Genomic DNA, 16,449 nt, shown 5'->3' with positions numbered 1-16,449 from the left:
AGGGTGTCTCATATACCATGAATTATTTCATCGATGATAATCTTACATCATCTTTTCCATAGTTTAAAGAGTACCACTTCTTATGTGTCTCCTCATAAACAAAAGGCTCCCCATAAACTTCAAAGAACTGATTCAATTGGATCAGAAAGCTTCGCAGATTGGTATCATTCCAGCTCCTGAGGAGATCAAATATCGTCTCCAGCATTATATTCCCTGCGATCTCTCTGCCTTGAATCAGACTCTTCCTCTGCTCAGGCCAGAAGGTTTCTTTAATGCGTTTGATCATACTCTTTGATGGCTGTACACAGATGATGTCATCGTATTGATGCCAGTCTCCTTTTTAACAAAAGACACAGGACAAACATTTCAACAAATAACTTCGTATTCAATATCAGCATTTATAAGAGCCTCAGTGAGTTTTGCATTTACCTTCTTCATTGAGGAGGCCAGGCTTCACAAACAAACATCTGTTGGTAGTCTCTTTAACATCGTCCATTTTGTATATGAACTCATACTCATATTTCTCCTTTTTGCTGTCATAGACAACATATTTGTATGGTATTGACACAGACACAGCTTTGTCTTTGTCTGTTATCAGTGTACCCTCAACAAGAAAACCATGTTCCCCAAGATTCCTACAGGAAAAGAAGAAATTAATTGCATTTGTGAGGGGAGGAGCTCGGACATTGTGGTAACATTCACTGGATATTTTAGACTAGGTACCTGCTCACAGACAGCTCTGCAGTATTGTCTTCCCATGACCCGAGCCGAGAACCAACTCTGATGAATATTTTATCATTTTCTGGATCAAATTTGAAATCCTTTGAGAGAACAGCGTGGAAGTAAATTGTGAGTCTTTCGTGGACAGCGATGGACCTTGTGGTCAGCCTAAAAGCAAGAATAAATGAAGTAAACATAAAAGAGATCAAACTCTGAAAGGTGATCTAAATGAAACATGTATGACCATTTGAGAGACGTTCATCACCTTTTGGGTGGTGGTTCAGCGGTGGTGTTGGACTCTTTGTTGTCCTTTCCGTTGTTCTTTTTTGCTTTCTTGTCATTGTTGGAGGTTTGTGCTGGGGTCGACTCCTGCACACTTCCAGACTTCACTTCCGGGTCAACACTTGAGCCTGTGCTGACAACCTGTGCAAGGATAATTAAATATGTTACTACAAAATACACCTAAAGAATGTGAACATTATTATACACACATAAAAGTTCCTGCTTGTTATGATAACTTTTTATACTGTTAAATCAGGATTACTTTTGATAATGTTTGCTGGCCAAAAACCATCTTTGCGTCAGTTTGCTTCGGTTCCAAATCCTGCTGACTCTTTCCTTTGCCTTTAGTTTGTCCCATTTGTTTTATATTGGACTCTATGTTGGCATTGTTGTCCAGTGTAGGTTGATGTTGAGTGGTGATTGTGTCTTTCTTAGAGGTTTTCATGTCAGCCTTTTGATCTTTAGTGGCCTTCTTCCCTTTTCCATCACCTGACTGATTAAGCCCAGGTTTGTCCTCTTTTGTGGGATGTAGACTTGGAGAGTTGGTTGGTGCTGTCTTGAGTGTCTGATCATCTGCTGATTTCTGTGAATTGCTCTCATTAGAGTCAGTGGAAGCTTTTTCTCCCTGCACCTCTGTAACGGCAGGTTTCTCAGTAAGCATGACTTCTGTGCTTTCAGGCGGTGCAGCAGTACTGTCCGCTACCACAGAACTAGGCTGTCTTTTGGATGGTTGGTCAGATGTAGTGTTGGATTTTGTGTTATCCTTTTCCTTATCCTTTTTTTTTCTCTTGTTACTGTCTGAGGTTTTTAATGGGGTTGAGAGCTGCCCACTTCCAGATTGCTGCTGAGCCAACACATGGTCTTCTGTCACGTCCAGCTCCATACTTGAATCTCTGCTGACAACCTGGAAATAGATAAAATATATATTAAAATGACATTGACACGATCAAATGTAACTTTTTACTTGAAATATTAATAACCATTTATACTGTTTATTTAGCATACCTTTGGTGACATTTTCTGGCCAAAAACCATTGAGTCCTCTGCCACAGTTTGCTTCTTTTTTGGTTGCTGCTGACTCTTTCCTTTGCCTTTGGTTTGTCCCATTTGTTCCACATTTGACTCTCTGGTATTTTCGTCTAGTGCAGGTTGTCGTTGAGTGGTGAGTTTGTCTTCGTTAAAGGTTTTCCCATCAGGGTTTTGATCTTTAGGAGTAGCGGCCTTTGTCTCTTTACCTGTCTGACACTTGTTCACTGATGTGGAATGTTGAGTGTCAGCTTGTGCTGTCTGGAGTGTCTGATCCTCAGCCAATTTCTGAGTGTTGCATTCATTAGAATTTGCAGGAGCTTCTTCTGCCAGCTTTGCCGTAGCAGCAGTCTCCTCATTTTGAATGGCTCGTGTGCCATCAGGCAGTGCAGCAGTGCTGCTGTCTACTAAGGAAGTAGGCTGGCTCTCCATTGAGGAGAACTCATCTTGGGGCGAGTCTGTTGTTTCATCCACTGCATTGTTTGAGCTTTCACTGTCAGATGAGTATTCATCCTTCACCCCCTGGTTGTCCTCAAGAGAGACATATGACAGCCCAGTCAGGCACTGATCTTGATCTGATGATTTGATGTTGCCTTCCTTCTTCTTTTTCTTCTTCCTCTTTTTTTTCTACAGAGACATGTAGAGGATTATTGTAAAATCACTGTCTATCTGTGACCACATCACTGTTCTATGTCTAAATACAATAGAGCCAAAAAAATGAATCTATATAACTATTTTGATAATCGATTAGTTCTAAGCTTTTTTCATGATTCAAACAAGATTTCATTAATCATTAAAAGTTAATCATTTTGGTTTGTGGACAAAACAAGACATTTGAGAACATCATAATTTCCAGCTTTGACAAACACCGATCAACATTTTTTAAGGTTTTCTGGCATTTTATGGACCAAAGGATTAATCGATTAATCGAGAAAATAATTAACAGATTATCCAATTTAAATTGCATCATAAACAGCTCTCAATATAATATACCTTTTTCTTTTGGGTGCAAATATTTTCTTCATTCAGTCGTTTGGGGGATTTGTTGGCCTCTTTGCGGTCTTTCTGTGAAACTGATTTCTCAGTTTCACCTTTCGAATCTGCTTCCAAGAATCTGGGCTGACTCTCTGCATCTGGAGTTAAAACATCAGATATCAAATATGGGTGCACATCATGACAAGTAAAATACTAACAATGATATAGGAAAATCAATTTGTCCACTTGACTGTTGTATAAATAAGTTTTGTGTATGATTTCAACATTTCTATGAACAAAATCGCTGAATTTCCACATTTCCTGTTCAAATACACGGGAAAAGAGGAAAGTGGAAATGTTTTCAAAGTTATTTACAGTACTGTAAAAAGATTTGTTTGGTATGTATGTATGTATGTTTATTTATTTCGGTCATATCAGTTAGATCACTTATCATCACCCATCATACATTACCGAAAGGGAAAGTGGGAGAAGCAAAAGCTCATCTAGTCCCGCCCCCATTACCCACAGAATACATATATTCATCGTACAATACATAATTTCATCATACAAATTTTTTTTTTCTTTTCTTTTTCGTATGACATTTTGATGAAAACATGTTTCAGGTAGCACTCAAAAAGTCACAAAATGATCCAGTCAATATATAGCAGATTGTGTTTGTTAATGAAGTTGTCTAGCCTATCGTTTCTTTGACAGTTGTGGTATGATTGAGACTGGTCTGTAATTAGTAGATTTGGGTATGTCCCCTTTCTTGAACAATGGCACTACTTTTGCCACTTTCATTTTGGTGGGAAATGTCCCAGTTTGAAATGACAGGTTGCAGATATATGTTAGAGGTGAAACAATTCCATCTATTACTTTCTAATTTAGCTTCATGTCAAGGTCATCTACATCCATGGATGTTTTTGCTACGCATTTGTTGACCAGGTGTATAATCTCTCTGTCCTTCACTGGGGTGAGAAACATTGTGCTGGGGTTTCTGTCGCCGTCCCAGTGAAGGAGTGAGTCAGGAATGTTCTTCGCCAGATTCGGCCCCACATTGACTAAGAATTCAATAAATCTTTCTGCTATGATTTCCTTGTTATCTTCCTTCGTGTTATTGTCCTTGAAGTAGAGAGAATAGCTAGGTTTTGTGTTTTTGATCACATCATTTAGAATATCCCATAGTTTTTTAGTATAGTTCATGTTTTCTGCTAGCAGATTACTGTAGTATTCTTTCTTGCAATCATTTAGGATGCTATTTAGTTTGTTCCTATATCGTTTGTATCTCTTTCTGACTGTTCCGTCCTTAATCTCATGTATTGTCTATACAGGGTTCTTCTTGCAGGCATTTATCAATGTTTTGTTAGCCATGATTTCCCCTCCTTATTCTGATTTGCGGGTCTTTTCTTTACAGGACAGTGTCTATCATACAGCGTTTTAAATATTTGCAAAAAGGAAACGTAAGCACCATTTACAGGTACTTTTGCTTTGATAAGATCTACATATACAATGTACAAACTCATGTCATGACAATATACACAATAGATTAGCTTTACATACATGTTGTTATATGTCTCCGTTAAGGACAAGACAAGCCTCATCAATAATCAATAACACAAATATTAATGAGACTAAGCCCTGACTAATAAAATTGTGTAAGTCAATTTCTATTATTTAAGAAATGTTTAAATGATCTCACCTTGTGTGATTGTAGGTTGGTCTTGCAGCTTCTGGCCACACTGACTGCAGAACTTGGCTGTCCTTTCCCCAATAAAATGGCCACAACCTGAACACTTCATCTTCTCACTGCAGCTTCCTCTGCAAATAAAAGAGCAGTTTGAAAAAAAAAAACTACTTTCACTTTCTATTCTGCCATGGCATGATGACACTGTTTTCTGTTTTGAGCACTTCTGTTTCTTTCATTTGGCCTTTGAACACACACTTACCCAACAAAGTGACCTATGGCACATCAATAAGTGATGTAAGTCTTCATGAATGTGAGGAAAAACTGTGCAAACAATGTCAGTGAAACTCTGCACACCCACCAACAACGACTCACTAAAAAAAGAGCAGGCGGGAAAACAGGAGATGTCACTGAGCACTGGAATAAACATGTGATCCTCAAAACCTAAACTCCAGAAATCAAGTTAAAAATCTAAATGACAAAACTGATCTAGAACTAGCTCATGCCTTACCATTGGTCCTAGACACTCCTTATAAACACTCCCTTCAAACGAATGTTCATTCACAAGCTGAAAGACATGTAAAACAACATTCTACAGTTTGAAGAAAATAGTTTTGTTTAATTACATAGCAATCATATGATGGTTGCTATGTTTATAGAATTTGGACAGTAACAGATTATTTAGAAGGGGTGTATATGTCCTAATAATTGATCCAATTTTATTCTCTACTGTTTTACTGCACTGCTGTTACACTGGAATTCCCCCTATAAAGAGCATCTTAGAGCACCTTAATCTTACAGTAATGGAACATTTATAACTGCCAGTTTATAACATTTGCTAAGAATCACTGATTAAAATCACATCCTTTGCTAAAGTCACTGGATTTCTATGCATTTACTTTTTATGATACATCACGTGTTGATCATATCTTATTTTGATATTGCAGATTAGAATTGCAATGACATAGACACACAAGCGTGCACACCTAGACAACCTCTTTTTAACGGCGTAATTGATTAAATTCCTTAAAATTATAAAGTGTCTGAATATAAATAAAGTGCAGTAAACGCAGCAAAGAAAGGCACCGGATGCAATGTACTTAACTGGAACAGCTAATATATCACGTTAGCCAGAAGCTACACTGAAACAATTTTAATCCGGTAAAATCCAAGTATAGAGTGAGCCCTCATCTTCACGAGAAGATCTTTGGCTCCGCGGCACAGCCAATCACGTGCTTGAACAGCAAGTCATGTGTGAGACACTTCCTTGTTCGGCTCCAGCCTTCAAACCCCGTTATACAACAACGCAAACAAAACAAACAAAAACAACATGATACAGACGTCAGACATCACGACACATTTATAAAAGACAGTGTCAACATATTAAAATAGCTGCCACATCCACAATTAATCGCAAAATGGCCCCAACTCGCTGCGTAGGCGCCAGTGTGATGAGCTGCGTAGCTAACGTTAGTACATGTATACTTGCTCCTGACTCAGTTTCCCAGAAGCGAAAGTATACAAAATTGTGAAGGTACAGAGAGAGGTGACAGCCAAACATCACATTTCAATTGCGTTTAAGTCGGACTTACCCCCGAGAGTTCCGTGACAGGGAGGAACCAGGAGCCTGGTTTCTGCTTCAGCTAAATCCTACATTACAGTCCAAAGCTAAGAAACTACATTCAACTCTGTGGCTTTAACCATGAAGAGACAACCTGAGCACGTCCACGGTGGTGTTACAATAATGGTGCACCGACGCACAATAACGTCTATTCCCTCTCGTTTCCGCATGTCATCCAAAAGTTTCGTTTCATGAGAAGAGGGCGTCGACAATCAAATGTTTACTTTCTTAATGACTTCTTCAGTATTGTCATCTTTTCCTTTCCCATTTAATGCCCTGTTTTACAGTGTAGGCTTTTAATTTAAGGTCTATACCTTTTAGTACATGTAGTATTTACTAAAGTATATTTGCTATTATTTATATATATATATTGCGTGAATTGTCCTTTGTACAACTTTTTATATCTAAGTGAGGACACATCATTGACATATTGCATTCCCAAGCCCCTTACATTAACCATCACAACTAAATGTGTAACCTGAACTCTTACACTTACCCTAACCCTTAAACCAGGTCTTAACCCTGACAAAGCCCTTTAAAGTTGCATGGCTCAGACAAAATGTCCCCACAAAAAGTGTACATTTTGTGGACCTCATAAAGAGTACACACAGACACAGTTTGGGGTTGCAAAATGATATATTACCATCCATCTCCTATCGCTTTTATCCTCCACATGAGGGTCACAGGGAGCAATCTCAGCTGACAAAGGGGGCGAAAGGCAGGGTACACCCTGGACAGGGCCACATAGAGACAAACAACCATTCACTCTCACACTCACACCTATGGTCAATTTATAGTGTCCAATTTGACCTATTCTCCATCTTGCATGTTTTTGAACTGTGGGAGGAAACCAGAGCCCCACACACACACACACACACACACACACACACACATACACACACACACACACACACACAGGGAGAACATGCAAACTATTTATGATTTGGATTTGGATTTGATTTATTACCAAAACAAAAAATATGTAATTGTAAATGTAATTGACAGGCAAGTATTTGCTACCTTGTATGGAACATTCACACAAGCAAACTGTCCAAAAAGTAGTTTGATACCATGATTTTTTCTTATATAACCTATGTGTTACAGGTGTTTAAATAGGATCTACTAGGAAGTTGTGCTAAGGCCTGACATAATGCATTAATTCAATATAAAGTGCAGTAAAAAGAAAACAACCAAAAGGGAGGGAACATACAGAACATACAGACTTGGTCGCAATGAGAATGCCCATCATTTCAGGGTGAGTGGAGCCTCTCAAGGTTCATCTTACCTCAGAGCCAAGAAACTCCTCTAGGATGCAACGTAAATCACCCAAATCCAAAGCATTCCTGCAGAGTCCACCATGGGGCTGTTGCACGAAACCCAGATCAGGTATTCAGCTGGTATATGTCTGTTATCCTAGCTGAACTGAGCCTTGAATCAGCTGCAGGGAAGCCAGGATGCATATGTTACCATTTATTCTGTGCAGAAACAAGGATTTGTTATTCTGCTGCTCAAGCTATTCAATCAGCTGTCACTCCAATCATAAATAAATGTGATTTACAGTTATTCATGAGCTTTTTATTAGCCTGCATTTAAATGTTACAGAAAAATAGTGATTCAGCGAAAGTTATTTTAATTGTGATAGTCATTATTATTATTATCTTGTACTTCTTCTTCTTGCACACCAAGAGGTGCAATGCCGCCCCAACAGCCCAAAGCCCCCAAACGCACCAGAAGTCTTGGAAGTTTAACCTTTTTTATCAGCTTCCTGGTTGCTTTGTATTAGAGTTTTAACATAGCTTTAATGTCTCATTTGTCCTTTTGTCACCAAAGGGACAACGGGCTTGAAAGCAATTGGATTTCCTGTTATCCTGTTATCCTCAGAGGAAAAAAGATTATTTTATAATAATAATATAATATTATTATAATAATAATAATAATAATAATAATAATAATAATAATAATAATAATAATATATTTATTTAAGAACTAAGAAAAGCAGAACATGGTGATAAGGTGCGTCAGAGGCAGATGATTCACTGTGGCGACCCCTATAACGAGAAGCAGAGAGAAGCATAAAAAGATGAAAACTGAAAGGAAACGTAAAAGTAATCAATAATTATGTGGCATTCCTGTGTGTAGAATAAAAATTATGAAAAGGTGATGGAACCAAGAGAGAGAGAAAACCCCAATGACTACCCACTAACATGATGACTCTGGAAGGAAAAGCAGAGATACGAAAGGACGTTAAAGAACAAAGGAAGGGAAGGAGTCATCCTGGGTTTTTTTTATTATTTTGTGTTTATTATATGTCAGCGCTGTCCTTGGTGCCGATTATGTTCTCAGACACTGTGATCACAGTTGACAAAACTGTACACCGACACCACATATTACCACAACTTATAAGGATGTATCAGGTAGCCTTTTCACAACAACAGCGATACTACGGGAGTGCAATTAACCATTTTCCACTCGTTAGCACCCGATGACTATTTGACAGCCTGACGCACATTAGTCAAGTGAGCACACATTCACACACAACACAAAATGCATAAAGGCTTCAGTAAATACGCAACAATTAATTTTAATCACATCTTAGCTTAAACCTTAGTTTAAATTGCACCAACCAGATATTCTTTTCTGCCTTCCATCGCAGGGCCACACACACATAGAGAGAAACAATTCACTTTCACCTTCACACCTATGATCAATTTAGAGTATCAAATTTACCTAATCCCCATATTGCACGTTTTTGGACTGTGGGAGGAAGCCAGAGAAAACCCATGTACACACAGGGAGAACATGAAAACCCCATGCAGAAAGGCCCTTGTTCCAACTGGGCCTCGAACCCAGGTCTTCTTGCTGCAAAGGCAAGAGTGCTAGCCACTACACCAAACGTGTGACCTTTAATTATTCATATCATATAAAATTGTAACTATTGTAGATCAATGTGATTTTGTTTTATTTTTTACCTGATGCAAGAAGCAGCTGGCCCCCACATATTTTGTCATACATTCATGTACACACATATGGAGAAAATGCCAACTCCATGCAGAAAGTCCTTAAACTCAAACTCAAACTCACTCATATGTTCCATATCAAAACAAGACATTCAGTGGCTCCCAAGTGTTGACCCCATAAGCACTTTGTTTGTATTCTCCTAAATTGCCAGCAGAGGGCAGCATATCCTCAAACTTTGTGACATGCAGACTGCAGAAATTGACCAGTTCCTGAACTTCTGCACTATGTATATATATATATATATATATATGTATGTATATATATATGTATGTATATATCTATGTAGATATACATATATATGTGTGTTTCAGCGAAATTCACGCTTCACTTTTGCTTCTCACTTTGTTATGCATTACCATAGTAACTGTTGGACAGCACTCTCAGGTCAGAATGTTTTACATTCAAACCGTCGGCTTCAACTGGAATCTGTCACTCGCTAAGCAGCTTGTATAAAAATGAATGAATGAATAAAAACTCTTACTAACTAACTAACAACGGCTTTAGAGAGTAAATATTAATCCTGACGCTAAAACTTTAATCAGAGTGAAATGAATAATGATAACAAACATAAATAAGTAAATAAATAATTGAATACAAATAAGAGTAAGTGAAGCAGTTTGCTTCCTGTTCAGAGACTCACAGAAACATAGTGCTCAGCAGATTTGTTTATTGACAGATGCAGTGTGCATGAAGCAAGTCCTCTTGCCCAATGGGCTACAGAAAAAGAGTCTTGGTGGGAATTTATTCAAACAGTTATTCATACAGTACATGTTGCATATTGTAGGTGCAGTTGTATTACAATAATTAATGCACATTGTTTTAACCCAGAGACATGATAAATAAAATAAAAATAAAAACATCCTGAATTCAAAGAGACATAGTCCAACATGGCAGTATCTGTATCGCAGTTATTTTTGGATACAATGTCTTTTACGTCCACTTCAACTCTTACAATGTCAACTTTCAGAGGAACTTGTATTATTAATACAAGTTAATAATACCCTAACCCTAACCCTATTTTTTGTTAAAAGTTTCTTTTTTTTAAACTATTTAAACTATATTTAACTATATTTTAACTATATATATCCTCCTCTTGCTGGAAAATAATGTGCACTTGTTGTAAAATCACAAAGTTTTAACATATACAGAATTCAAGGTTTGTTCAAGGTTTGTTCCCTGCAACAAAAGAAATGAAATGGGGTTATCATGACAGTCCTTACTTGTGACAACATGGAGGTGCCAGCTGAGCTTTACCTCCACACCGTGCTGTAAATCACAGATTCATCTTCATTACACGTGGCCGTCTGTTGCTGCCTGTAGTTGAAAAAGTTGATGAGCACGTTCATATAGATTCGACATGAATTATTGGGGGGAAAAAGAACCAGCTTGCTCACATGTTTGACTCTGTCTTTTTGCTGAAGGCAACAGTTGCGTAGAAGGGTTCTTCTGTGGTTTTGGCCTTATACTTATTTCCCGGTTGTGATTGGCTGTTGTCAAACACAGGCCAGTTGGTGTAGACGGCATCCTAGATACAATCATAGAGAAAAAAATAACCCACATGGTCCCGTTAATGTGGAACAGTGTCTCACAACAAAAAACAAGCTGTTATCTGATTTCCATCAAGCATTCAAAAAATGGGTCAGCTAATTGCCTCTGATAACTAGTTTAACATGTTAACCAACAAACCCATAACCCTTAACCTGTATGCAACATATATACTAACTGAACACTTTATTAGGAACACCTGCTTAATCACACAGTGTGTGTGCAACATATGGAATAAAGCCCAGTAGCTTCAGTTACTGGTCACATTACCACACCGGCTGCTTTGGGTGTTTCTGAAACTGGTGATCTCTCAGTTTTAAATACAAAGAAACAAAAAAAAAAGAGCAGCAGGTCAAACAATTTGTTGATGAGAAAGGTTATAGAGGAGAATGGCATGGTTGACACTGATAAAGGATATGGAAACTCTGGTAACCACTCTTCACACCCACAGCGAGTAGACAAGCATCTCAGAATGCACAAGTAAAACAGCAACAACAGCTGAAGACCACATCACGCTCCACCACTGTCAAGAATAGACGTCTGTGGGTGCAGGTGACACAGGCTCAACAGAATGGTTGATTGAATCTGAATTTCTGCCGAGACTTTGGTGTCACAGTCGACCTCGGTGTATTGCTGGTCGTGTGCAGCCCTTTATGGCAACAATTCAGCAACCGCCAATGGCACAATCATGGATCACATCACACAGCAAAACACTGCCTGGCACTGGTACAGCCTTTGAGAGTGCGTGCATGTGAGCTGACAATTCTGCTGACATTATGTGTGTAAGAGAAAAACTTATCATTCGGCCTTCTTTAAATTAGCAACTCACATTCCTAAAAGCACAAACCCAACAAACTCGGGATAAGGCCAGCTGCAACTCTGTGTATCATTCATCTACAGACTGTGCCTCATTATATCTTTGTTGTACATAACCCAACAGGGACAAAGGACCGATAACTCGACTATGCAGTCCTCCCCAAGGTCGACTCTAGGTATCAGCAGAGGAAGGCGCCAGACTTCTTGACCTGACGCATCTCTCTCCTCTCCTCCAAACCTTAGATATACCTTAACTCTGTGATTCACTGGCAGAAGGACAGAGGATGGCCAACATGTTAACATCTCCCTGTTCATGTTTGGCATTGTCTCAGTTCTCCTCGGATCTGAGCTGTCTTCAATAAAGCTTTTCACCTTAACTCATCACTGACTCCAGGAACTCCATCCTTGGCCGTCTCACCTGATAATCAAAATCTCCGCCACAGTGTCCCTTTATCTGTTGCCATTGTGCATATTTTATGTTATTTATTAATATGGTGTTCATGATAAAGTGCTCTGTGTTCATATGTCCCTCATCTCAAAGATCACTTACAAAATCTGAATCAAACTGCGATAAATCATAAAAAGTCAGTAAACGGATAGTGGCACCTGCATGTCCTCCACGCACTCAACCTCTGGTGCGCTCGTCCCTTCTTTGTTGAGTCTGAAAAACAGACGGTGACATCACCACATCATAACAACATGTGAGTATACAGTCGTGATCTGTTGTAAAAGTAGCTCACTTTCTGAAGACGGTCACAACAGCCAGTGCGATGAGAAGTGCAGTAACGGCAGCAGCAGCAGCGATGCTGATGCTGATGCTGATGCTGTGAGAAAAATACCCTGGGAAGAAAAATAGGCTGTATTTTAATCTTTGAGAGAGAACAATAATAATAATAATAACACTAATAAATCATATGCGACACAATTTTATAAACGTGTTCTAAAGTCTTAATTTCAAATAAATACATATATATAAATGTACATCCAGTGTCCACCTTGGTACATGTGTACACTATGCAATGTCTTGAAATAAAATTGCTAAAGTCAAGGTGGTATTAAATAAATCATATTTATTTAATATTTAGTGGTGCAAAATTGGATTGATTGCAATATATGGCACAGGTGTACCTAACAAACTACTTAACCAGTCAAATTCAAATGTTAAATCAGTGAGGGACAGTGGAAGACTGGATAAAAACTAGCAAGCTAATGAACTTACCTTTGACCTTTAACGTTACAGAGGAGTTTTGACTTCCATGTTTGTTGGTGGCTCTGCAAAAGTACTGGCCATTGTCATCATTAGAAACCCCTATTATGTACAGTTCAGACTTGTGTCCAACGCTTTCAATATCATCATAGTGTATTTTGAACCAGGTGTAATTCTCCACAGGAGGGTTTGCATCACTGCTGCAGGTGACGATGATGCTGCTCCAGAGATCTACCTCCATCGATGGTCCGGCGGATGTTGTTGTGTTCTTAGGGCCATCTGAAACCAAACATTAAGTTACTCACTTTTTCTTTACACGTTCTGTAAAGCGATAATCCTGCATCTTGCTCTCACATTCAACATTGATATTGATGACTCCTGACGTTGTCTCCTTGTGCGATTTCAGAGAACAAGAGTAGTTTCCAGAGCTGCTGGAGGAAACGTTAGACAAACGTAGTGAAGGTTCTTCCGTGATGAGTTCTCCATTCTTCAACCAGAGGAAAGCAGATGGGCGGTTAAGGCCGCTGCAGCTGCTGAGGCAGGTCAGTTCCACAGAGTCACCCTCGTTCGTTGTTCTGTTTCCATTCGATCTTTTTATCTTCAGATCTAGAAAAGGAAAAGTGCTTCTTGAGTTTATCATTTTACGGGTTAAAGTGTAGGCACAGAAGATTCACAACTTCATTTTTATTAAGATATACAAAAACTTACCAATGATATTCAATTGTGAGCCTTTACTACCAGTCCAAATGCCCTTTTCTGTGTTGGTCGTAAATCTGAATGCATATTTACCTTGATCGTTGTGTTCTACTGAGTGTATTTTTAAAGAACAGTTGTGATGTTTGTCACCAACATACTCAAACTTTGAGGATTTCATGTTGTTGTTTTCAAATAAAAAAGGACCTGTATAAAAATTATTCCTTTCATGGCCCCACATGACATTTTGAACTGCCAGATGAGGAGGATAGTGAAATGAGCATGGAATGACAACAGAGGAGCCCTTCACAGCACAGATGACTGGTTGATATTTCACATCCCACTCGTAGCAGAGAGCACCTGAAATAAAGATTTTAAAGCATATGCTCATAAATCATTTTTATTGTTATTCCTCATGAGATTATAATACGTGTTGTACTTACCAGACAGAAGAAGTAGCAATAGTGTCCAGGTCAGGGTCCTGTGTTCGCTGCACATGCTGAAACTCTTCCCAGTGTGTTTCTTGTTCTCGATCTTAATTGAGGTGCAAAACGACATGTATTTCCTACTCAAAAAACAACCCCACAGTGTTGTCTCTTCTACTGTCTGCAAGGTTTTCAACCATCCTGAAATGAGCTCACACACGTACACACACACCGCAGAAACAGTGCAGCAATCGAATGTGAACATAACCATTATACATACGAAACCAGACCTAACTTAGAGGAAATATGTCAGTGATGCTGCTTTCTTGTGGGCAAAACAGGCAGACACACTGCAACACTGTTCAGCTCAGACCATAAATGGAAACTTTAAATTCTTTGTCTTTTTTTTTAATTAATAGAGGGGATTGTATAGGGTTGTAGGACTAAAAAGAAATGAACTGTATTTCTATTAAAAAGTGGCTCACGAAAATACCTTTTTTTAGCCACATCATTTATGTATGCCCTGGGGGTTTCACCATGAGGAAGACGTTTTGCATTGAGATGTATTTGCTCTTCCCCTTTGTTAAGGTGAAGCACTTCTGTGGAGTCTCTTAAATGCGATTAGAAAACTATTGCGACACTGGGGAAACTATGCAAATCAAAAAAACTTCTTTCCCAACCAGCAAGTGTGATTAAAGCCAGCCATTAAAGATTAAGATCTGCAATTAAAATTCCCATCATAACATCTTTTGTTGCCAAGATGTTTATCACCTTTTTTTTTTTTTCAGTTTGGACCCAGAGTTTCGTACGTAAGTAAAACTTGTTGACTGGTTGTCACCGGGTAAAAGTTTCAGTTGCCGCTGAATCATTGTTCAATGTTGTGGGAGAAGTGGAGTTTCGGAGGACATGTTGCTCAAATAATGTGAAGCCATTTCCTCTTTGGGTTCTCCATTCTTAAACCAGGAAGACACAGATGAGAGGTCACAGGTTTATACACGTCGGTGGTTAGATTATTGGATTCTACTCGCAAAGCACTCACAAAGTTCTGCTGTATAGCTCTAAAATATTGTCCAATATACATGATTTGTGACTTTCTTGATGGTGAATGTGAAACATGGCATGACAACATTCAAACCCCTTACTGCACACTGTACTGCAGGACACACCTGAAAAAGATGGATTCATTCATATCCTGTAAGATTCTATCATTTTTAATAAAGCACTGGTTGAAAAGCAGCAGCGTTCAGCTTCAGTGTGCAACCTAAAACTCATGACATATATAGACAGGGTCAACTCTCACATCCGTGTAAGCGATGTGGTCCACACTGGTTGTTTTCCGCTCAAAATAATCTAACAAATACATTTTTGTTCATCTAATCTTTCTACATAACTCAGCTACCATTGAAGAAAACAAGAACAATCTTTTGGTTGCACCAACACAGAAGTGCTCAGCCCATGAAACCAGGTCACATTCACCACAAACATCAGCTCTTTCTTGTAGAGATGTAGAGAAACGAGGCCCACCATAGAGAGAAATCCACAACACATCCTGTTCATGCTCCTGCCATACAGTCTGTTGCTGTTTTGTGGTCAAACCACGTTTACATTAGAAATAACATCCTATGTGTTAGCTCAATGTGTTAAACACACTGAGCCAATATAGCGACCACGTGTAATTACTACTGTAGCACATAACTTTTGAATATAAACAAACCATTGTCAAATGCTGATTAATGCTGATCACATAGTGCTGATTCAGCCTGTCAGCTCCTCACAAATATGTGTGTTTATCAGTATAGCAGTGTGCTGCACAAAGAAAAAGATTGGTTTAATGTCAAAGACAAATGCAGGCAACAGCAAAATTGCACTAGTAAGTTAGAGTATGACTGAAAACACAAGGTTTCAGGGGTGAATTCTGCTGAAACCCAGTCACTCAGCATGTTGACGGCATAAACAATTAAATGGTTCAAATTGATCATTAAACCAATATAACATTTTACATAAAATTGTTTTGCATTTGACAAACACTCCACATGTTTTGTGGACTCAGAAAGCTCCACCTACCCTATAACCATAGGTGAGTAGTTAATAAGTGAATTCTCATTTTTTTAGGTGAACTATTCCTTTGAGGACAATAAAAGTACTTAAATATATGTATATATATGTATATATATATACATATGTATATATATATATATATATGTATATATATATACACATATGTATATGTATATATATATATATATATATATATATATATATATATATATATATATATATATATATATATATATATATATATATATATATATATATAAATACTCATATGTATGTACATATATAAATCATCATCACATTTTTCTCAGATAATGCAGAAGGGAAAATGCAATATTCCAGAGATTCAGGGGTGGAGGACATGAGTGTGGAGGGTGTGAGT

General features: G+C 38.3%; 2 protein-coding genes across 4 annotated transcripts in view; both read right to left on the bottom strand.

Annotated features, from left to right (window-relative positions):
• rnf213a (ring finger protein 213a) overlaps window positions 1–6,470 on the bottom strand; it is a 30,254-nt gene extending 23,784 nt beyond the window's left edge. For 2 of the 3 annotated variants that reach the window (XM_044050293.1, XM_044050295.1), the window contains exons 1-9: window positions 6,280–6,470; window positions 4,703–4,821; window positions 3,022–3,161; window positions 2,008–2,655; window positions 1,265–1,906; window positions 986–1,143; window positions 724–888; window positions 430–635; window positions 47–336 (exon numbers count right to left, since the gene is read on the bottom strand). In XM_044050293.1, the coding sequence (XP_043906228.1) occupies window positions 47–336; window positions 430–635; window positions 724–888; window positions 986–1,143; window positions 1,265–1,906; window positions 2,008–2,655; window positions 3,022–3,161; window positions 4,703–4,802 (2,349 nt within the window). In that variant the 5' untranslated portion in view covers window positions 4,803–4,821; window positions 6,280–6,470. Of the gene's footprint in view, window positions 1–46; window positions 337–429; window positions 636–723; window positions 889–985; window positions 1,144–1,264; window positions 1,907–2,007; window positions 2,656–3,021; window positions 3,162–4,702; window positions 4,822–4,949; window positions 5,034–6,279 lie in introns of those variants that run through there. The other variant, XM_044050294.1, reaches the window with a different exon arrangement.
• Window positions 6,471–10,066: 3,596 nt separating this feature from the next.
• On the bottom strand, window positions 10,067–14,282 carry LOC122784871 (B-cell receptor CD22-like). The gene is made up of 9 exons (XM_044050276.1): window positions 14,031–14,282; window positions 13,603–13,947; window positions 13,249–13,500; window positions 12,907–13,173; window positions 12,428–12,527; window positions 12,294–12,348; window positions 10,721–10,851; window positions 10,581–10,640; window positions 10,067–10,502 (listed from the first exon to the last, which is right to left on the bottom strand). Exons 1-9 carry the CDS (start codon window positions 14,275–14,277, stop codon window positions 10,478–10,480), a joined length of 1,482 nt encoding a protein of 493 aa, XP_043906211.1. The 5' UTR covers window positions 14,278–14,282; the 3' UTR covers window positions 10,067–10,477.
• Window positions 14,283–16,449: the final 2,167 nt, after the last annotated feature.

The sequence above is a fragment of the Solea senegalensis genome, linkage group LG19, assembly GCF_019176455.1.
Source record: "Solea senegalensis isolate Sse05_10M linkage group LG19, IFAPA_SoseM_1, whole genome shotgun sequence".
Classification (NCBI taxonomy): Eukaryota; Metazoa; Chordata; class Actinopteri; order Pleuronectiformes; family Soleidae; genus Solea; species Solea senegalensis.
Note: the sequence above shows the minus strand (reverse complement) of the source record. Positions and strands in the feature narration are given on the sequence as shown.